The sequence below is a fragment of the Lagopus leucura genome, unplaced genomic scaffold (genome assembly GCF_019238085.1).
Source record: "Lagopus leucura isolate 7727_CA_CO unplaced genomic scaffold, USGS_WTPT01 Super-Scaffold_100035, whole genome shotgun sequence".
NCBI lineage: Eukaryota > Metazoa > Chordata > Aves > Galliformes > Phasianidae > Lagopus > Lagopus leucura.
In genome coordinates this window covers 5,146,889-5,166,323 of record NW_024962284.1, presented here as the reverse complement: position 1 = coordinate 5,166,323, position 19,435 = coordinate 5,146,889, and the positions used below count along the sequence as shown (strand labels likewise).

Genomic DNA, 19,435 nt, shown 5'->3' with positions numbered 1-19,435 from the left:
CTGAAATATTTTGTCAATGCATACACTGATACACTGAATCTATCGCAGTTTTATTTGGAAGACTGCAGTTATTTGAAATTATTCTGTTAATGATACCGAATGCCACCAATTACCAGCACGACTAAAGACAAAGAAAACTTCATATGATGAAAAACAAATTGAAACTAATTAAACCAAGCCATATTTCCTCAAAAATGGTAAGATATTCGCCTGAACATGGTTCAGAAAACATTTCCAGAAATGAACAGAAGAGAGATTATGACAAATACAATGGATTTTTACAAGTAGCAGTGTTAATAAGCAATACTTATAGGCTGCAGATTTTAATCTGATGATTGCCTAGGCAGAAATAAGTTTATATTATCAGTAAGTAAGCAAGAATTTCTGTTAAATTTACTATACAAATCACATCCATTACCTGAGAAGTTGATTATTGTGTGAGTCAATCAGAAAAATGCTTTTTCTTTCCTAAATGGCAATGGAATACAACTTATCTGCATGCTGCCAATATTTATTACATTAACCACTGACCTCAGATTTAGTGAAAACCATCCGTTGCTGCAGGAGGAAAGATAATTACCATGTAGCAGTACTCTGTTCTTGAGACCTACAGCAACTGACAGATTTAATCAACGTGGATATGAACAAGATTCTCTGTACCATGAAATTTTAATGTGTAACAAAATATTTACAAAATGTTCTTCCCTTCGCTTTATATCACAGAATTCTACAAGCACTTGCAGACAACTATTTTGCTCTGCTTCGTCCATTAATTATGTGGCCCAACCTTTACTCACTCATTGAGGGATGTAAGAGCCCAATGGGCAGAGGCCCTTTCTCTTGAGTTGTGCCTGCAAATCTGGGGCAAGCATTAGTCTGAAAGAGGTGATGGCATCACAGCCAGTGAATTTTGAGTATTTATCATCCTTTTTGTCAGTGGGGTATATTACTTACTGAAGTCCGCATTTAAGGTTTTCCTTGATAAACTGGATAAATTTCCATTAGCTGTTCTTGTCGCAGACTGAAACAGCAGATGCCTGAAAATTATTCATCTTCTCTTACTTTGAAATGTGTGAAAACGCTGCTCCGAAAAAAGTTACAGCATCAAGCTATGACAAAAAATAAGCCATAACTGGACAGAAGCACTGATCTGAGGGATGAAAACCTCTGCTTACTAGTTGTCTAATTTAAAAGCAAAATGTGAACGTATTTCTGTTTTACTTTTGCTGAAAGAATAAATTAGATATGATGATTTACATGTTGGAAAAAAAGGCTTTGAAAAGAAAAGCAAATACTCAATACAGAAACAGTCAGAGTTCAAGTCCTCTGAAAATTTATCTGCTTCTATGCTATGATAGGAACACCACCAGGCTCTGCCACTGCACAACTATCAACACAGTTGGTTTCTTTACAGCAGGCTGCATACAGCACAAGGGCTTAGGCTGTTCCAGATACAGGTCTTTAACCATCGAAGCAAGAAATATGCAACTTCTAAAGCTAGAACACATGCTGAGGTAATCAAAAGAACTCTGATTGCTACGTAAGACACTAGTGAGATACTCTGTTGATTCATGTGTCCGTAATGAGTTTGCTCCAGACAGCTGTAACTTCTATTCCAATACCCCAGTGCTGTCACGAGGCTGACTACTCAACTGGACTGTTGATGATGCATTCCAGTCCCATTCAGCAATGCTAAAAATCAGTGCTTAAAATCACGCGCAGTGTCCAAGGCCACCCCCAAAGTGATATGCTGGTTCTTTCATCCATCTAGAGAAATCATTTTAAGAGCAGGCTTGCTTTGTGCAATTTGATTTTGACAGCATTCCTAATAGTAATCAAGAAAGGGAAAAGAGAGTTTAAAGCTTGAGAGTGCCTCTCCCGAGCAGTGCCTAACAGCTAAGCAAAGTCTTCTGCCCTGTGATTTCGGTGAGGCTCAAACCTATGCTGGAATCTTTGGACAAACAGAGGTGCAGTGATCGCATTCCAGAAGGATGCTTGATAAACTGACAGTTCCAATAAAGCGGCTGGAAGGATGCGAGCATTTAAGCTAGTTCGCTGCCACCACTTAGCAGGGATGAAAAGATGAGATTAACTGCTCTTGACTGAGCAATTACTGTGTGACAACATATCTTAATACATCTCTTTGTATGTGCGTGTGATTTATGTACTACCATTAGAAAAACATGCTTTAGAAAGCAAATTAGTGACGATAAACCAAATTTAAGTATATGCTAATTCTCTCTCCTAAACTTTATATTTTGCAGTAACCCAGTAAGCCAGCATCATACACAGATTTGCTCATGTGAAAAGACTTATCTCTTGCTGAACACAGGAACTACAGGTCACTCCTATTGCGTTTCATTTTATGCTTGTGAACCAAATTGATCAAGTGCACCACGCCCAGAAAGCATTAAGATAACTACCAGCCAAATGCAGGCTATCCAGTGTTTCTCTCAAAAGGCATCCATCCTTGCTAACCAAGAGAAAGGATGTTCCCAAACCTCAATATCCGTCTGGAAAAAGACTTCTGGGAATATTTCGTACTTTTCGTACACATAATAAGCCTAACAAACAATACTTGGCATCAAAACAGTAATAATTTTCTGGTGGATCATTAACATTTAACTTCTGCCTACATTAAACGAAGTCCCTAGATCACAATACTGTGAAAAGGGAGAATTATATCCCTGTGATTCAGAACAGGCTCCACAACATGCCCATGCTGTTCTGTGAATTCTAGCAAAAAATGATCAGACAGACCCCAAGGACTAAACCAGATATTCATGAAAACTACATTTAGCTCTTCTATGGAATTTTGTGACAGATAACCATAAAGAAGGTTAACTGCATTTAATTCAGATGTGCTCAAAATTTTACACCCAAAAGAAAAAATATAAATGTTGTTAGCGTCAAAAACACGTCAGTCAGTGATTTCTAGGATTGCACCCCACTTACTAATTCCTGAAATCAACAACTGACAACAACCATGACTGCTTCATTCCTTCTCCAGAATGCCTTCAGGAGTAGAGAAGTTGCTTCCCCTCTGAGGTTAACAAACCAGATATTGGGAGCAAGCCTGTATTTTTCATATATTTTTACTGAAAATCATCCAAACAACTTTTTTTTTTTCCCCACTTTTTTTCAGTACAGACTACCTGAGATACGCTGTAAGTGGTGCTCACTAAGCTAAAAATGTGTCCTTCCTCCATTAATTTCAACATATAAGACATTTCTTTTACCTACCCAAACAGATTGTGGCACCTGATGCTGGTCAGGTCATCTAAGTTGGCACTTCAATTATTTTATTGGCACTGATGATGAAGATTATTCTGTGAAGACTGAGCACTGCTGATTTAATTTGTACAATCTTAAGGGCAGTGACAATTTCATACTTCTGTGTATACAACATTAGGACTGCAGTTCCAACTGCTACTTTTTGGATTGGCTGCTTGAATTTTCTGCCACAATGTACAAAACTGAGTGTAAAAATGTAAGTGTGTTGAAAAACCTGCAAGGCTTGACCAGCATAGAGGAGGGAGAAGAAACATTTATAACAATTTCAATAGTTGGTGGTACTTTTCTGCATTCCTTTGCTGACAAGCCCCCCGAGAACCACAGTCTCTAACGTTTAAGCTTGCATGAGATAAGTATGGGGCTTGGTTGGTTGTCTTGTTGTGTTTTTGCTGGGTGTTTTTTAGATGATAATCCTATTTAGGATGGTAATTAAAAAAATCCACCAACTTGAGTTGTTACATGTCATTACAGGATTCAAGTTTAAATCATGTCTGCTCGAAAGGAGGCACAAAACATCACCTTCATACGCTACTGAAGAAACGCCCCAAGCAATATTTGTTTCGCAGCTAGGAGGGAGGCAGTTCTGAGTGGAAAAACAAAGAGCCTTACTGATAAGTAGCTGAAAATTTCTGCATGCAAACCTTAACAGACAACAAGTGCAGCCATCCAGCAAGCAGCAGGCCTCTCATTTTGGCTAGCCTGACATGCACATGTCCAGAGGTTAAAGAAGTCTGTATGCGCATTCATTCCAGTGAATGTTAAAACAGGCGGTCTTAAAACTACAGCAGGTAGACACGCACTGCTGAAGGTCTGAGCCTAATCTCCAGGGGCCAGCTGACCCTCATATCTTTGTGCCAAGGGCAGCACCGCAAAGCAGCTTGCTGACCTGTTCAGAAGCTGGCTGCAATTTTAACAACACCTTTTTCTGAACTGGCCTGAATTACCAGCAGCAGGACTATTGTGACAGTATCCCCTCACAAGCCTAGAGCTGTTTTGTGTCTCTGAAGATATTCCTGGTACTGATAAGGCTCAGAAATTCTTTGCTTTACTGCAGGGCGCATCTTAGCAATTGCAAAGGCTTACTTATTCCAAACAGAAATTCAAAGCGAGTGAAGAAATCCCAATTGTCTACACACATTTGACCAAACTGCCCTATTAAATACGACAAGCAAAATCTTAAGAGACAACATAATGTTTCTCTGGAAACAACAGACCCCCTTGCAGCTTTCTCCAATAATTTCTGTAGCAGTACGTGACTTACAGCTTCTACACAGAGCTCCATTGATTGCATCTCAGCCAAAAGGATGAAATCTTGATCTTAAAGCGATCTTTACAGCAGTCTTAGATTTGTAGGTACAATAAACAGAATCATCTAGTTTGGAAAAAGACCTTCAGGACCACAGGATCATTTGAGTTGCATGGAACACTTAAAGGCCATCCAGTCCAACTGTGCTACAATGAACAGGGACGGCGCAGCTAGATCTGTTGGTTAGAGCCTAGTTCATCCTGACCTTGAATATTACTTGACTGCTAAGTTCCATACACATAAAAACACTTACTTGAGGATGACACAGCCCGTACCAGCAGGAGGAGCCGTCCAGAACACCTGGATGCGTGTCCTCCTCCTAGGTGTGCTCTCAGTCACTGCAACGGGACAGTTGCTCATGAACTGCGTCTCTTCTTCATCTATGATCTGAGGAATTGCAAAGAAAAGAACGTAAAAAGATGAGACATGCAGAGCCACTACCACTGAAATACACTGTATGTATGTTCTGTATGTAGGTTCTGTCGGCTCCTGCTTTCTTTCAGTGAAATTATTTGGAAAGCTCTGCTTAGCGCTCTTCTGCAAATGGATTCAAAACATGCACTTAACTCATTAACACAAAGAAAGGAAAAAGAATGGGCTACAGGTGAATCCTTCAGTTCTAAGTTAAAAGGTGGGGATCCTTTCTGAGCATGGCTGCAGCTAACCTTATCTGGGGATCCTCGCTGCTGGAATTCCAAGTAAATGTTAATGAACTGAAAATATTTAAAGATTAATCCTTTCCAGCTTTTCTTATTAGTAGCAGTCTTGTAGCAACTGGTTGGGACAGATGGAACATAAAGGAAAAAAGATGGGTTTTCAGTTTATTTATTTTCATTTTAAACTAACCTTTGTTTAAGCAGTATCGTTTCCAAGTATAAAAACTCTCCAGGACAGAACAAATAATACGTGAATCATATTGATCTATAATTCAGAGACTGCTATTTAATCCAACCTGCACGCATTTTTACTTTTACAATTGATTGCTGTTCAACAGAAAGATTTAAGTGGTGTAAGTTAACACAAAACCACAGAGGCTGTAATGAAACTGGTGTTGTTCCAAGGATTTTACTCAAAGGTGCCTGTGACAAAATAGCTTTCTCGCAACATATGTGCTTCATGGACTGCACTTTAAGCCGTCTGTTCGTCAGATTCTAAATTCATCAGAAGCTGATTAGTTTTATTTGGAAACAGGCTACGTTGTGATACTGCAAAAATGCTTTTCACAATGACTCTGTGGTCATCGATGGAGTAAAATCTCCCACGACACTGGGTCAAGATGAATTATAAACCACACCATTCTGAGAAAAAACAAGACTCGTTTCTAAAGGAGCTTTTCCAGAATTCTTGAACTAACACCACACACTTTTGCCAAATTACATTGAAAAAATAATCTTACTGCTGTAAATATAAATATTTTGACACCAAATACTGACTTACATTATGAAAAAAAACCAGTATCTGTAGTCTGATCAGATTTGCTTCAGTGGGCAGGCATCCATGTCATTTCACCCAATCGTACAGCCAGAATTCCCAAACTTTTATAGCAGAGCCAAATATAATTTTGGCTTTCTGTAACAAAAGAGAGGCGCTGACCCAAGGAGTTCATCTAAACTCTATTTAGCCAAATCAATAGGATAACGGTCACTGAGTTTTAAATGTAAAGCCATTAATATTCTCCAACTTTTTTAATGCTTCAGAGAATCTGTGTAAACACAACATGTGAAGCTACTACCATGCTAGATTTTAATCAATGTGAAGTACTGGGAAGCATGGGACTTCGCATATGCTTAAATTGGTACTGAATCATTTTCTATTTCTACTTAATGCAATCTAATGCACTTAACTTGATTACTAGGAAATCCCTAACCTACAGTTCTGCCTTGGTCATCAACAGTATTTACACTGCCTGCCTTACTCCTGCAACAGTAAAACAGAGAAATAACGCTGTTCAGTTGTTCCTCATTAAGTTATGGTCACAGTAGGTGACTTCTTCATATTACACAGTAAAAATTCAAAATTCTGTGGGACGAAGAATGATTTTATACCACCTTATATAAAATGAAAAACCACTAAAAATTGTTATTTATATGACCACAGGATAATTCCTATTGAAGGTGCTCTCAGGAGATCATGTAAGAATTCTCCACAGACAGTTTTTTTTTTCTAGAAAAACACGGCTACTGCCAAGTACTGCTGGAGTTACACTAGCTCCACATTCGTTGTGCATTGCAAACTGCTGCTGTTCCGTCATAACTCACACCCTTGCACAAAAACTGAGAAAACACCTTCAGTACAGGTCAAGGAAGCTAAGTCCTTACAGGTAACTGCAAATACTTCACTATTGACCAGGTAGAAGTCATTCAATGAGCCTTTCACTTATACTGCTTTTACAGCTCTAGTGTAACTCTTGTCTGAAACAGACTTCATCAATGAATGTTTCTGGAGAAGTCCAACTGAAATGGATCTGTGTTCTCAAAGCACAGAGTTGCTATTTTCAGCTAACGAGGATTCAGCTGACTTTACATTGTTCTTCTAGCAGTCACGATAGCAGACCCCTCTACGATACATTTAAGTGTTTGGTAAATCCTTGACCCTGGGAGAGTCAACCCTGCTTTTTTGTACAACAATGAATGGAATCACAAAGACAAGTGAGAAACAAACAGGTGAACAACAACAAATACATTTAAAAAAACCCAATAGCTAATGCATAAGGGAAAAGCCATGAGCAACTGTGAATAGTTGTTGTATGTAAAATTTCCGTCCACTGCAAAAAAGAGAAGTCAAAATACGTGACTTCATTTTAGTCATTAGTTTGGAGTACATCCATGCATATTTCTACTAGCAACAAACAAATACAAAAATGCAGATGTATTTTGTATTTCTATAGCCTACCAAATTCTTACAACCTAAAAAATGATGAGTTTTTCAAGGAATACAGATGACCAAAATGAAACCGAAGTTCTGATCGCATTTTAAAACACAGCGCAGGAAGAAGAGGAAGCCGTTAGACTTAAAGGCTACATCACCATTTCCTACATCAGTAACTATTAAAGCAAGAATACTGAAGCACTAAGTGTCTGCTGTGAAAAACCTGACCATAAAACACTAAGGTCCTGGAAAAGAGTGTGAGAAAAAAAAATTAGACGGAAGCTTCCTTAATAAAGACTTCTAAAGTTGACAGAATACAATAAAAAGCTCCTGAATTAGACAGAAAAATTCAAATATAAGTTGATCTGAGCAGTTTAAGAAATTGCTTTAAAATACTTTTGAAAACTCAGAAGAATTCCCCAGTTTCTAGGAATACAGGGTAAATATTAACCCGTCTCAGAAGCATTTCTTAAAAATATGCATTTTTCCATATCTGAGGAGGTTTGATTTTCCGCGTTCCAAGGTGTAATGCAGAAAGTTCACCACTTACACAACAGGATTCCAGTATTTTACAGTAGTGGAGGATTTCATTGTGCTCACATAACACAGGGGAAATAATACTAGCCTGGCAAAGTTCATGGAGGAAAAAAAAAAAAAAAAGATATGTACTCTTTGAAAATAATACAATCCTGATTTTTCTTCTGGAGTCATGTCAGACCACATAATGCATGAAGGAAAAATTGGCAGGAAAAACCACGCAGATTAAATGTAGCATTTGCAAAATTACAGCTTGCTAAACTCTAGGTTATGCGCAATGGGAAGCCTCACATTTTCAGGAATGGACCCGTAAAAAACCTAAAAACTAAAACGAACACTTGGCACAAGAATCTGCAGTATCAAACCAGGGGTATCTCTGTGTGACAAATTCTTCTGAATCCACACATGCAGTAATAGTAAGCCTTTACATTCTATTTGCTGGGTGTTTTCTCATTGTTGGGATTTTTTTTATTTTATTACTCTATGACTGTAATATTATTTGAACAATTTATTCCCTCAGGGAAACTAGTGCAAACTCTGATAATCGTCCTGGAGTTAACCTGGATTGAAATGACTGTCACAGAAAGTAGAATTCAGCTGACCTGTGTAAATCTACACACATGGAAGCAAAGATATTAAGAGGGAGAATTTGCCAGCTCCAGCTTCAATCTTGCATTCTTTGCATATTCCAAACATGGAAGAATTTGAGGAGTTTTGGGTGTTCCTGAAAAGCAGGACTGGATGAATGCTTATCTGTTAAACTGAGGAGTGGCTTTCTTTTCTCAGAATTAGAACCATTTCTTGCTGGGTGACAGACCTCACTGTTGCTTTCTAATTTTCACAAACTGCTGGTCAAATAAAATAATTCCAGTGGTAATACTCTCTACAGTTAAATACACTTAAAAATACACATCAGCATTAAAAAAAAAAAAGTCAAAATGCTTATAAAATAAGTTACATACAACATAAAGAAAGGAAGTAAGATTGAGTACAAAGGAGATGAAGTTACATAAATCCTCTACTGGCGCGAGTCCGCTATTTCAACCACTGGCCAGGATCTTCGACACCATTCTTTGTTTTATAGATGCATCATCGCTTTCCACCCACTGAAACATCTGTGCTCTACTGGAACAACCAAATTTTAAAAATAAAAATTAAAAAAAGGGAAACTTTCAGTTCTACAAAGAAGCCTGATGCTAGACAGGCGGATCAAGACTTTGACAGAGTAGAAGAAAAATATAAAGGATAAATATATCTCCCAAGACATAAATAAACGAACAGTGAGACATTTTAGGGAATTCTTTCCAGTCGCTTTTCTCTTAGATTTCCAACAAAGATTTTAAATACTGTGCTCACTGAAAAAAAAAAAAAAAAAAAAAAAAAAAGCTATGCTGGATGATCAAAAGGACAGACTACTGAAAGAATCCTGTCTGAGAATCCTATTAAGCTGCTTTGTAATTATTCACTATAAAAGACTTGGTCTTTGTCATACCACAGTGCATATTATTCTTCTGTCTAAATTAACCTACAAGCTACATTACACCTTCTGCAGACCCTGGTGTATATTCCAAGGTGCAATTCAAACAGGAAGAGAAAGAAGTCAGTTCACTGTGACTAGAACCTGAAACATCATGAAAATAAAGCACTGCAAATCTCCACACTAAGCAGCCTTTCCTGCCTCAGAGAATGCCTATAGAAAGTTTGACAACGATTCCTTCTTCGCTTAATTCAGTACGTATGAGAAAAACAACATCTATTTTGACAGAGACAAGTAACAATAAACAATTAGCAGGTACAAAGTGCTGGGTTTGAATGATTCCCAGATATCCGTGTTGTAAAATGTTGAATCCTAAGGCTGATGCTGAAGGTATTAGCACGTCAACTGAAAAAGGCCAATCAAGGAAATGCTACGGAAGAAAATCCAGATACAGGAACTGGGGTTGTTGGGAACTGGAAATGGCCACCTGGGCAGCATCTCACAACGAGCAGACTCTACGTTCACAAAGAACTACACTTTCAGTCTTGTTTCCTTGAGTTTTTCACCTTAACTGCAACATCAACATTTAGATGAAAACAGTTGGGTGAACCATTTTCAGCTACTTTGACTATCAGACTACATTACTGGTATTTGTGACAAATAATACACCTTTTCCCAGATAATATCTTACTTTTATAATCCCTAACAGAGAAACTCTATTAGGCATGGATAGCTATCATTATTCTCATGGCTGCAAGTCTCATTTTCTTCTGCCTATAGCTTCAAAAAGAAGCTATTCTGATGAGGAAATTTCCTCTCGTTTCATTTACGAAAAGCTCTTAGCAAACACTAAGATCCAGCAGGGAAAGAGCAAAATCTTTCTGAATAATATTGCTTTACGAAATCCCTTCAAAGATCCTAGTTTCTTAATGCTGCCAATGCTACCCAACAATCCTCGTCAGAAACAATGAATTATTTTGAAGACTGAACTTGCTTTTCCCACCTTGGCACGCAAGAGCTGAGAGTGTGCCAGGTGACTGCTGTAAACATCTGAGCAGCTGCAGCGCACGGCTTCGCACCAGCACACTGGGCAAGGAGACTTCGCATGGCATTTGGTACAAAAGCTGTGAGCATTGCTGTGCCTTGCTCGACAAATGTCACGCTTTGGGTTCAGCCTGTACGGCTTCCTGTACAGTACCTGAAATGGTGCATTGGGATTCTGGGTAAAACAAGAGAAATTCAGTTTTAAAGGGACAGGACTTTTGGCTTATCTTGGTGTGTAATTTAATCCAGTTAGACCCAAATGTACATTTGCAGAGGTACGGGCTATACTTGACAGCTCAGACACACTAACTGGTGTATTTTTTTTCCCATTACATTCAGGTAGTAGTTAGAAGACAGAACTTGAGTCTGAATGAAATCAGAGCTCATTTATAGTTTAATGTAGCTTGCATCTGCAAGCATGAAACAAGCACGTGGAAAAATACGTTAAATTTTGCAAATGCTTAGATATAGGAAAATGAAGAAATACTACTTTTGAGACTCAGTTCCAAGGATTAGGAAGTAGAACCATGCTACCACACCACAGACCTGAAGCAGAATAATAACAAAGACAATGGGGACGCCAAGCAGGCTGTGCCACGTCCACCCCAGGCAGGCAGGGGCCACACAGTAACAGTCTGCACTAACCTGAAAACTGAGCAGCCCTTGAGCTGCAGCTCCCCTCATCTGAGCCAGGACTGACCCAAGCAGCAGTGTTACAGCACTAACACGGTCATCTCAGAGATGACTAAACACCACTCCAACAAAGACAAATGCAGCATTTACTGGGCAATACTTTCATGTAGATGCTTTTACACTCAGTGTTTCTGTCAAACTATCTCCATACGAACGCGAGTTATTTGGCAAAAACATAACCATTGTTTCAATCAGGTAAGAAATTTTGACGGGGAAAAATAGCTTTTGATGGATGGTGTCTCAAGAGCTCTCAGCTTATGAGAAACGTTGTTTACTGAAAGTGATGTTTTAAAGTCAACCTAATCAAAAATCAAGGAGTTTTATTAAGCAATCACTAGAAAACAGTAAAAGCGTTAAGATTTTGTATATTTCTTTTGCAGTCTCTACAGTTCAGACCTTTCAGTTAAGGTTACAGTATTCACACTTTTCTTCAGAAAGAGGAAAAAAGCCAGTTGCCATTTTTCCTGAAAATTGCTGTTATATATAATACAGTTTCACATTTGGCCACTTTGTATTTAAAAAAAAAAAAAATCAAATCCGATTTTCTAGATGAGTAAAAGCCATTGGGAGGCCGTGCAAGGAAAAGAGACGTTTTCACAGCTTCATAAAATCAAGTGAGATAAAATAACACATGGCAACATGGCTAAAGCAATCCACTGCAATTCATGAGAGGCGAGTTTCTTTGCAAAGCAACCTCTCTCAAATCACTTTAGCACAGTCTGTTTCTGAATTGTGTGATGGGGATACAGACATAGAGCTCCTTCTTCAAAACAATACATGAAATGCTTGGTAAAAACATACTTATTACTAACCTTAACAGCTCGTCGTACCTCAAAAATTAGCCTCAGACTTCACAAACACAGGTTATTTGGGAAGAGATTAAACACGAGACTCAGGTCTTCAGCCTGCACTGCGCTGTGCCAATAGCTCAAATGAGATAGAAAACAGGTTTAGAGAATCAGCTAGGGATTCACATCAGGTGAATCCAGGGAAGCTGAAATGTTGGGGTGGTTCAGTGTAACACCCTTTTTGTCTCACTTCCAAAAAACGAACAGCCAAATTCAGCCGCAGATCTCCCAGCTGCGTGCACCAATGCCTGTAAAAGCCAGGAAGCCAAACAAAACCAAACCTGGCACGGATCCAGTTTGACAATCACGTCTCTTACACATGAGCACTGCTCTGTCAGCACACGAAGGGATTGTAGCATAATTACTTTTAAAACAGAAATTCAAGTCCTACTAGGGGCGAGGATCTTACTTTGCAAAGTTCTTTTATATCTCCGCTGTGATGCGCACTGGGTTGAGATGGAAAACCTTATCTTCATTGCAAAAGCTGAAAGACATTCTGGTTGAGCATGCACTGGGACCAGCATTTAAGAACTCCACTTCTGATAGGAGCGGCACACACTCACACACCCTCAATCTAGCAGTTTGCTGTCGGTGCAAACTTTGGCAGGAGAAACCTGCAGCCGCTCTGATCTGCTCTGCCTCACATATGTGCTCACTGAACTGAGGGAAAAAACTGGCTCTGCAGTCAGGTGATGAAAGCACTGTGTTTCCACATCGCTGCTATTTCAAGGACTCTCTATCCAAGTTGCAAAGCTAGTCTCATCACTGGGCCGGCAGGGAAGTATCTCAGTATTTTTACAAAGCAAACAGGAAAAGACTATGAGGAATCGATCCTGAAGCAGTGTTGCCCAGCACTCCTTGCGGCTTCTTCCATACCCTGGTGGAACTGCTCTCCCAAGACTCAGACACCTGAAATTTGTCTCTCCATCTGCAGCGAAAGCCTTTTGTGGCTAACCCCTCGCTCTTAATTGAAGCTATGTCTCAGATGAAAAAATTCTCCCCAAAAACAGCTATGAAAAATCAATGCAGCCCATTAAAAGGGTCAATATTCTGGTGGTGCATGGCAAAAATGTTTCTCCACAAAAACTGGAAATCCCACCTGGAACTGGTTTGCCAGCCCAGGATCTAGGAGTTCTTAAACATTCAATTAAAACCAAATACGGTAACTCCCCCTGCATTCATCTGACCCTCACAGACAGATGTCCTTCTTTGAAAAAGCACAAAATACCGGATGTGATTTTGCAGAGGCCACCGAGCTTTCCTGTGCCAAACAACTTTATGTGATGTCTTGAACTCAGGTCCATCGGTAATCTTACCACATGTCTACGTTACAGAATGCATTCAAGCAAGCACAAGCACACTGGCTACCTCACTGCTGCTTATATGGTGTTGCACCAAAGATTCCCAAGGAACTTTTAGCAAAGAACAGACCAGATAAATCTCTGGTTGACACTGTAGGCTACTTATGCATAGAAAGGCACATACACATGAAAATGCATTAAAAATTACATTTCATCCCCCTACAGTTTCCAAATCCATTTGTCAAAGAGACGAGAAACGCAAATAACTGAAAATCTGAAATTGTTTGTCCCTAACAAGAGAGAAAAAACATGACCTAGTCCTAAATCTACCATTCATCTACTCCTTTTTGGAAAGTTTAAGAATAGACAAGAAAATCTGAATTTCTTGTCAGAGGAAGAAGACATGTGTACCGGTTATCACTGCCTGCTAATTCCCACATCTCAGCAGTTTGGTACATTCGCTGGCGTTCAGTAACATTACCAACGGTGTAACTCTCCGGTAACAAAATGAATTACGTGAGGAATCTTGTGATATGATTATCATTCACGTACTGCTGCCACCATTGTGTAGTATCGGTATCTTTAGCATGGTAATGAGCTAAGCACAAGCAGCAGGAGCGCCAGGAAAATATTTACTGTGGACTCACATAGAAGACATGGACCTTATCTTCTGCACACACAGGCACTTCTCATTTCCATTTCTGTGGCAACGGAGCCCAGGTTCGCTGCCAACTCAGTTTGCAACTATTACTCAGGAACTGGTCCTTTCCTTCCGCACAACATCTCAGATAAGAACACAGTTGCACGTCCAGCTGATCAAAGGCAAAGGAAAGGTAAATTCACGAAGACGCATAAAGCACCAGGTAAAGAGAATCATAGAGCCACAAGTCAAACCACAGACACAGCATGCCCACTGAAGCCACCACTCCCTGTCCCTGCGCTCCCTGCAGAGTGGTGATAACAGCCTTCCTTTTCCCTCTGCCTCTCTGTCTTGCATCTGTCAGAGCATTAACTGCCAGGCAAAGGAACCTTTACTATGACAAAGTGCAACACAGACTTAAACCTCCATCAAGTTCCTTTCTAATATAATCAATGATAATATTAAGATAGAGATGACACTTTTCTGCAATACAACACAACACTGGCTAGTAAAGTAAAAAGGAAGCACCTCTTCTGCTGCTAGGTGCATCAGAACTGATGAAAGTCATTTGAAAAACATAGAAAAGAACAAGTCTGCACGTTTTTGTGGATCAGCATCTCTCAGTTGCTTATTCTGTTCAGGCTTTTCATTTATCCGTCATTTTAGAAAGTATTACACCACTCAGCATTAAGAATTTACTGCCAAGAATAGCTACCTCACTCGGAGCTCCTCATTTAACTTAAGAAGGGATTTAAGGATTACAGAAAATACATATTTTTAATAGCATTATTGTCCTGCTTGCTGCTGGAGCTTTGAAGCATCAGCAGGTCTGGCACACACGCTATTCATGCCCTTCTTGAACGGCTTTGTGCTAAAATATACAACCCAGTTCAAGCATATTCCACACAAATTCCCTCAGCCTTCAGATGGCTGCGTACAGAACATCATCTATTTCAGAGAGTTAATCCACTGCTAAAACCACATTTAGAGCAGAAACGCTGTTGATCTGGAACTACAGGCTTTATGCAGATAAGCTCCTCATAAGAGCTCACAAAGCTTTTGCACAGTAACTTACATCAGCTACCAGGTTGGGAGCACTGCTCAGACAGCAGAGCTGCAGAAACTCAACAGAGAGCTGGGCAGCAGCACCGGCAACAGTTGTGAGCAGCTCCAAAGTCACCGTGCTCTTCACGCAGCCTGAGCGTGCGCATGCATCTCGGGCAGAGTCAGAGAGAAAAACCCAGGCCCTCTTGCTTTTATTTCTGATACACCAATGAATTATCAGAGCACAGATTCAGTCCTTGCTTAAAAGGCTCCTCAGATAATACAAGCTATTGGTGGAACACTTTTCCCTGTCTCCTTCTGTGTCTTAAGTTTGCTGTAAAGCCTAACTTCACACCACCTCGGGTACCTGTCAGGAAAGTTAAGCCTGCTTGCTTAAGAGTTTAGAGGAAATCAAAAGCTTCTCCTTTTTCCCTTCCAGTGTGAGGATTCTGCTTCAGAAAGGCACAGTGCATGCAGGCAGCACTGAAGCCAAACCATGGCACAACAGGGAGTCTGGCAAGCAGCTTCTGCTCTCTTCTCAAGAAGCCGGTAGGCCCTCTTTAAACTCTGCCTGCAGTCCACACGGGTTAAGTGCTGTGCCCGAAACATCACAGTGCCAAATGTTAGAAGTGGAGCCGTGCAGAACCATGGTTTTGACACCCTGCCTGAACGCCGTCTGACACAAAACGCTCAGAAAGGGAACAAAACAATGACAATAGTAGTGAAGGGGGAACAAAATGTAATTTAAGTAATTTAAGGCTTCAAAGTTTTCTTCTTCTTTTTTCTTCAAAAAAGTTCCATATTTCCTTCATTACAGCAATACATTTCATTATGATAAGGTGGCTGCTGCAGAGTTTTAAAACCATCCCAAGGGAAATAAACTTGCAGAAACTGATTCTGGAAAAAAAAAAAAAATAGAGTAATACAGAATTTTAGAAAAGACATAATAAAATCTTTCATAGCTTTCTAAATTGAAGCTGAGAAAAAGAACTGCAGCAACAGAAACTGAGCTGTATCAAATTATGTGTGTGTACAGATTAACTATACAGGGACTGACAACCCTTGCAAGTTTAACAACAGATGTTATATATTGTGGTTCTTGCTTTCACATTAATTGCAAGCAGGATACAGTGGTGAAGCTGTGGTTTGTTGAGTGCATCTCTTACTTGCTAAACCTGGCATGGCAACACCACAGTAGGCCTCCTCCTACCCAGAACATTGAAGAACTTTAATGCCAGAAGTTTAGATTACAGGAAAACGGGAAACATCTCATGCTGATGTAACTGTCCAACGTTAAAAGCCACAAAACATATGCACAGAGGAAGCAGCTCCAACTTTGGAGTTGCACTAGTATCTAAAATAGCACTGCTCTACTCGCAGATGTGTACAGCAGCTCTGTGGATACACTGATTCCATTCTACATCAAGAAATACACTGAATAAAATGTTTGCTTTGTTGTACTTCTGTACTAACACACGAACCATGAATCTTGGCAAGTACTTCAAGGTTGCTTTTTTTTAACTGAATTATTACAGACAGATTTTGACGGACCTCAGTCTGAGAAGCACTTGTGCTTTTTAGTGCATTTCCAAGACAAATCACACAGAGGCCAGCAAATTCCTCAACTACAGGATTATCCTAGCAGGACCAATGTGAGCAGGGCATGCCTGACACCAGGCCCTCTGACAGCCTGGCAGAGGAATCTGGCAGCTGGAGGAAGAAGCTGGGCACCGCCTGCCCACAGCTCCCAACACAACACCGGCAGGCTGTACAGAAAACAAAAATTCAGGAGTTACAGAAGCCCTAAAGCTACAGGCAGATTTCAGAGCGAACCTATATATACACAAACATCCGATTAAGTTTGCACCTCCCGACGTTCTGAAATATAAGCTTTCTTGATGCTTGCCAATGCCATGGATATGAACGGGAGCTTCAATTAGTAATGCGTACTGTTATCACATCGTACATGCAGATCACCAGAAGAGCTTCAGGAAAAAAAACACAAGTTTATCTCAAAGGGGTTTAATTCTGATACTATGTGTATCAAGAGCATAAAGTTATTTCATTTGAAATTTCATGAGGGTTCACTACACACAGTTGCAGAACAACGTTTGCTTTGGGGAAAAAACAGCTTTATGTGCTTGGAGAATATGGCCTATGAGGAGCGACTGAAGGAACCGGGGCTGTTCAGTCTGGGGAAGGGATGCTGAGGGGAGACCTTACTGCTCTTTTCCAATATCTGAAAGGTGCTTATAGAGAGAGCGGGGCTGGTCCCTTGTCACTGGTGACAGGACGAGGGGAAATGGCTTCCAGTAGCACCAGGGGAGGTTTAGGTTGGATATCAGGAAATTCTTCTTTACAGAAAGGGTCGTTAAGCACTGCAATGGGCTGCCCAGGGAGGTGGTTGAGTCCCCATCCCTGGACGTGTTTAAAAACCATTTGGATGTGGTGCTCAGGCACAGGATTTAGCAGAGGGCTGTTAGTTAGGGTAGGATGGTTGGGCTGTGGTTGGACTTGATGGTCTTTAAGATCTTTTTCAATCTGAGCAATTCTATGATTCATTAAGAAACTAGAAAATTCATTTCCAAATCAATTTGCCAAATAAAAAAGGGATCTGTAACTTAAAACTGCAGATCTCAAGCATCAAATCTTCTCAGCAAGCACTCCATCACTGTAAAACCATAGATGTGGCACTTAGGAACATGGTTTAGTAGGCATGGTGGTGATGGTCTCACAGTTGGACTAGCTGATTCTAATGGTCTCTTCCAAACTTAATGATTCTAAGAAAACAGGCAAAAGCAGATGGAACCAAGGATGTGAAAGAATAGAAAAAATTACAATGTTGACTGCATGACCAAAAACTGTATTTACTTTGGTTCTATTTCCACTATTCTCCCTCCAGTCCTCATCAAACCTACACTGGGCACAATAGATTTTTAAGATACTCCACTATCCGAAGGTACAATTTAAATAAAGTTGTTTCTAATTGATTTGATGATATTTTGCTGAAATTTAGGCTTTGCAACTCCCACAACAACTAAGTATAATAAGTACGAAAACATTTCACAGAGTTTCCAGTTTCAAAAACACAATTTCATCAAGGTATTTTTTTCTACTGAAAATGACATTTTATTCAAATATTTAAAAACATGGAAAAAATTACATACTTCCATGACAACCCATTCTGAAATTGTGTTCCGATTTTTCACTATTCTCAAGTAGTAGTGCTGCAACGTTTACAATGCATTAGAAATAATGCAGTAGAAGGAATATCACACTTTTTTTTTTTTTTTAATCTACACATAAAGCATTGGTGAACTTTTGATTGGAAATTTCCAAGTGATTTAGTTGTTGTATTAGTTAGCACAACATTGTATTTTGATGAGGGAAATTCCTCGTTTCAACCAGTCCCATAGAATCATAGAATCATAGAATCACTAAGGTTGGAAAAGACCTAAAAGATCACCCAGTCCAACCGTTCACCTATTCCCAATAGCTCCTACTAAACCATGTCCCTCAACACAACATCCAGTCTTTCCTTGAACACCCCCAGGGTCGGTGACTCCACCACCTCCCTGGGCAGTCCATTCCAGTGTCTGACCACCCTTTCTGAAAAGTAATACTTCCTCATGTCCAGCCTGAATCTCCCCTGCCGTAGCTTGAAACCATTCCCCCTGGTCCTATCACTGATGACACGAGAGAAGAGGCCGACCCCCAGCTCACTACAACCTCCCTTCAGGAAGTTATAGAGAGCAATAAGGTCTCCCCTGAGCCTCCTCTTCTCCAGGCTGAACATTCCCAGCTCCTTCAGCCTCTCCTCATATGGCCTGTGTTCCAGACCCCTCACCAGCTTTGTTGCCCTCCTTTGAACACGTTCCAGGGCCTCAATATCTTTCTTGCAGTGAGGGGCCCAAAACTGGACACAGTACTCGAGGTGCGGCCTCACTAGTGCTGAATATAGGGGAACAATCACCTCTCTGCTCCTGCTTGCAACACTGTTTCTGATGCAAGCCAGGATGCCATTGGCCTTCTTGGCCACCTGGGCACACTGTCGGCTCATGTTCAGCCGAGCATCAATCAATACCCCCAGGTCCATTTCCTCTACGCAGTCCTCCAGCCACACCAATTTTCTATGTAGTTCGAAGTCCCCTCTCTGTAACCTTTGCTACCAAGAGCCCTACGTAAGGACAACAGATGGTTCTTCTGTACTGTTTAGGTCTGCATTTCGCACAGCAGCAACAGAAGAAAACAGTGAATGTAACCGCAAGGCAACCAAAACTGCCTGTACTTTCTGCTGCTGTTTTGAATACACTCAAGGTACTACTGCTCATGTGCTACAGGTAGTCTGACAATCAGTCACAATACATACACCTTCCATTTACC

At 40.2% G+C, this 19,435-nt stretch overlaps 1 protein-coding gene across 2 annotated transcripts in view; it reads right to left on the bottom strand.

The window, feature by feature from the left end:
* The window catches only part of SPON1 (spondin 1), a 357,910-nt gene that overhangs the window by 123,920 nt on the left and 214,555 nt on the right, over positions 1–19,435 (bottom strand). For both annotated transcript variants that reach the window (XM_042882758.1, XM_042882756.1), the window contains one exon: positions 4,854–4,987. In XM_042882758.1, the coding sequence (XP_042738692.1) occupies positions 4,854–4,960 (107 nt within the window). In that variant the 5' untranslated portion in view covers positions 4,961–4,987. The remainder of the gene's footprint in view (positions 1–4,853; positions 4,988–19,435) is intronic.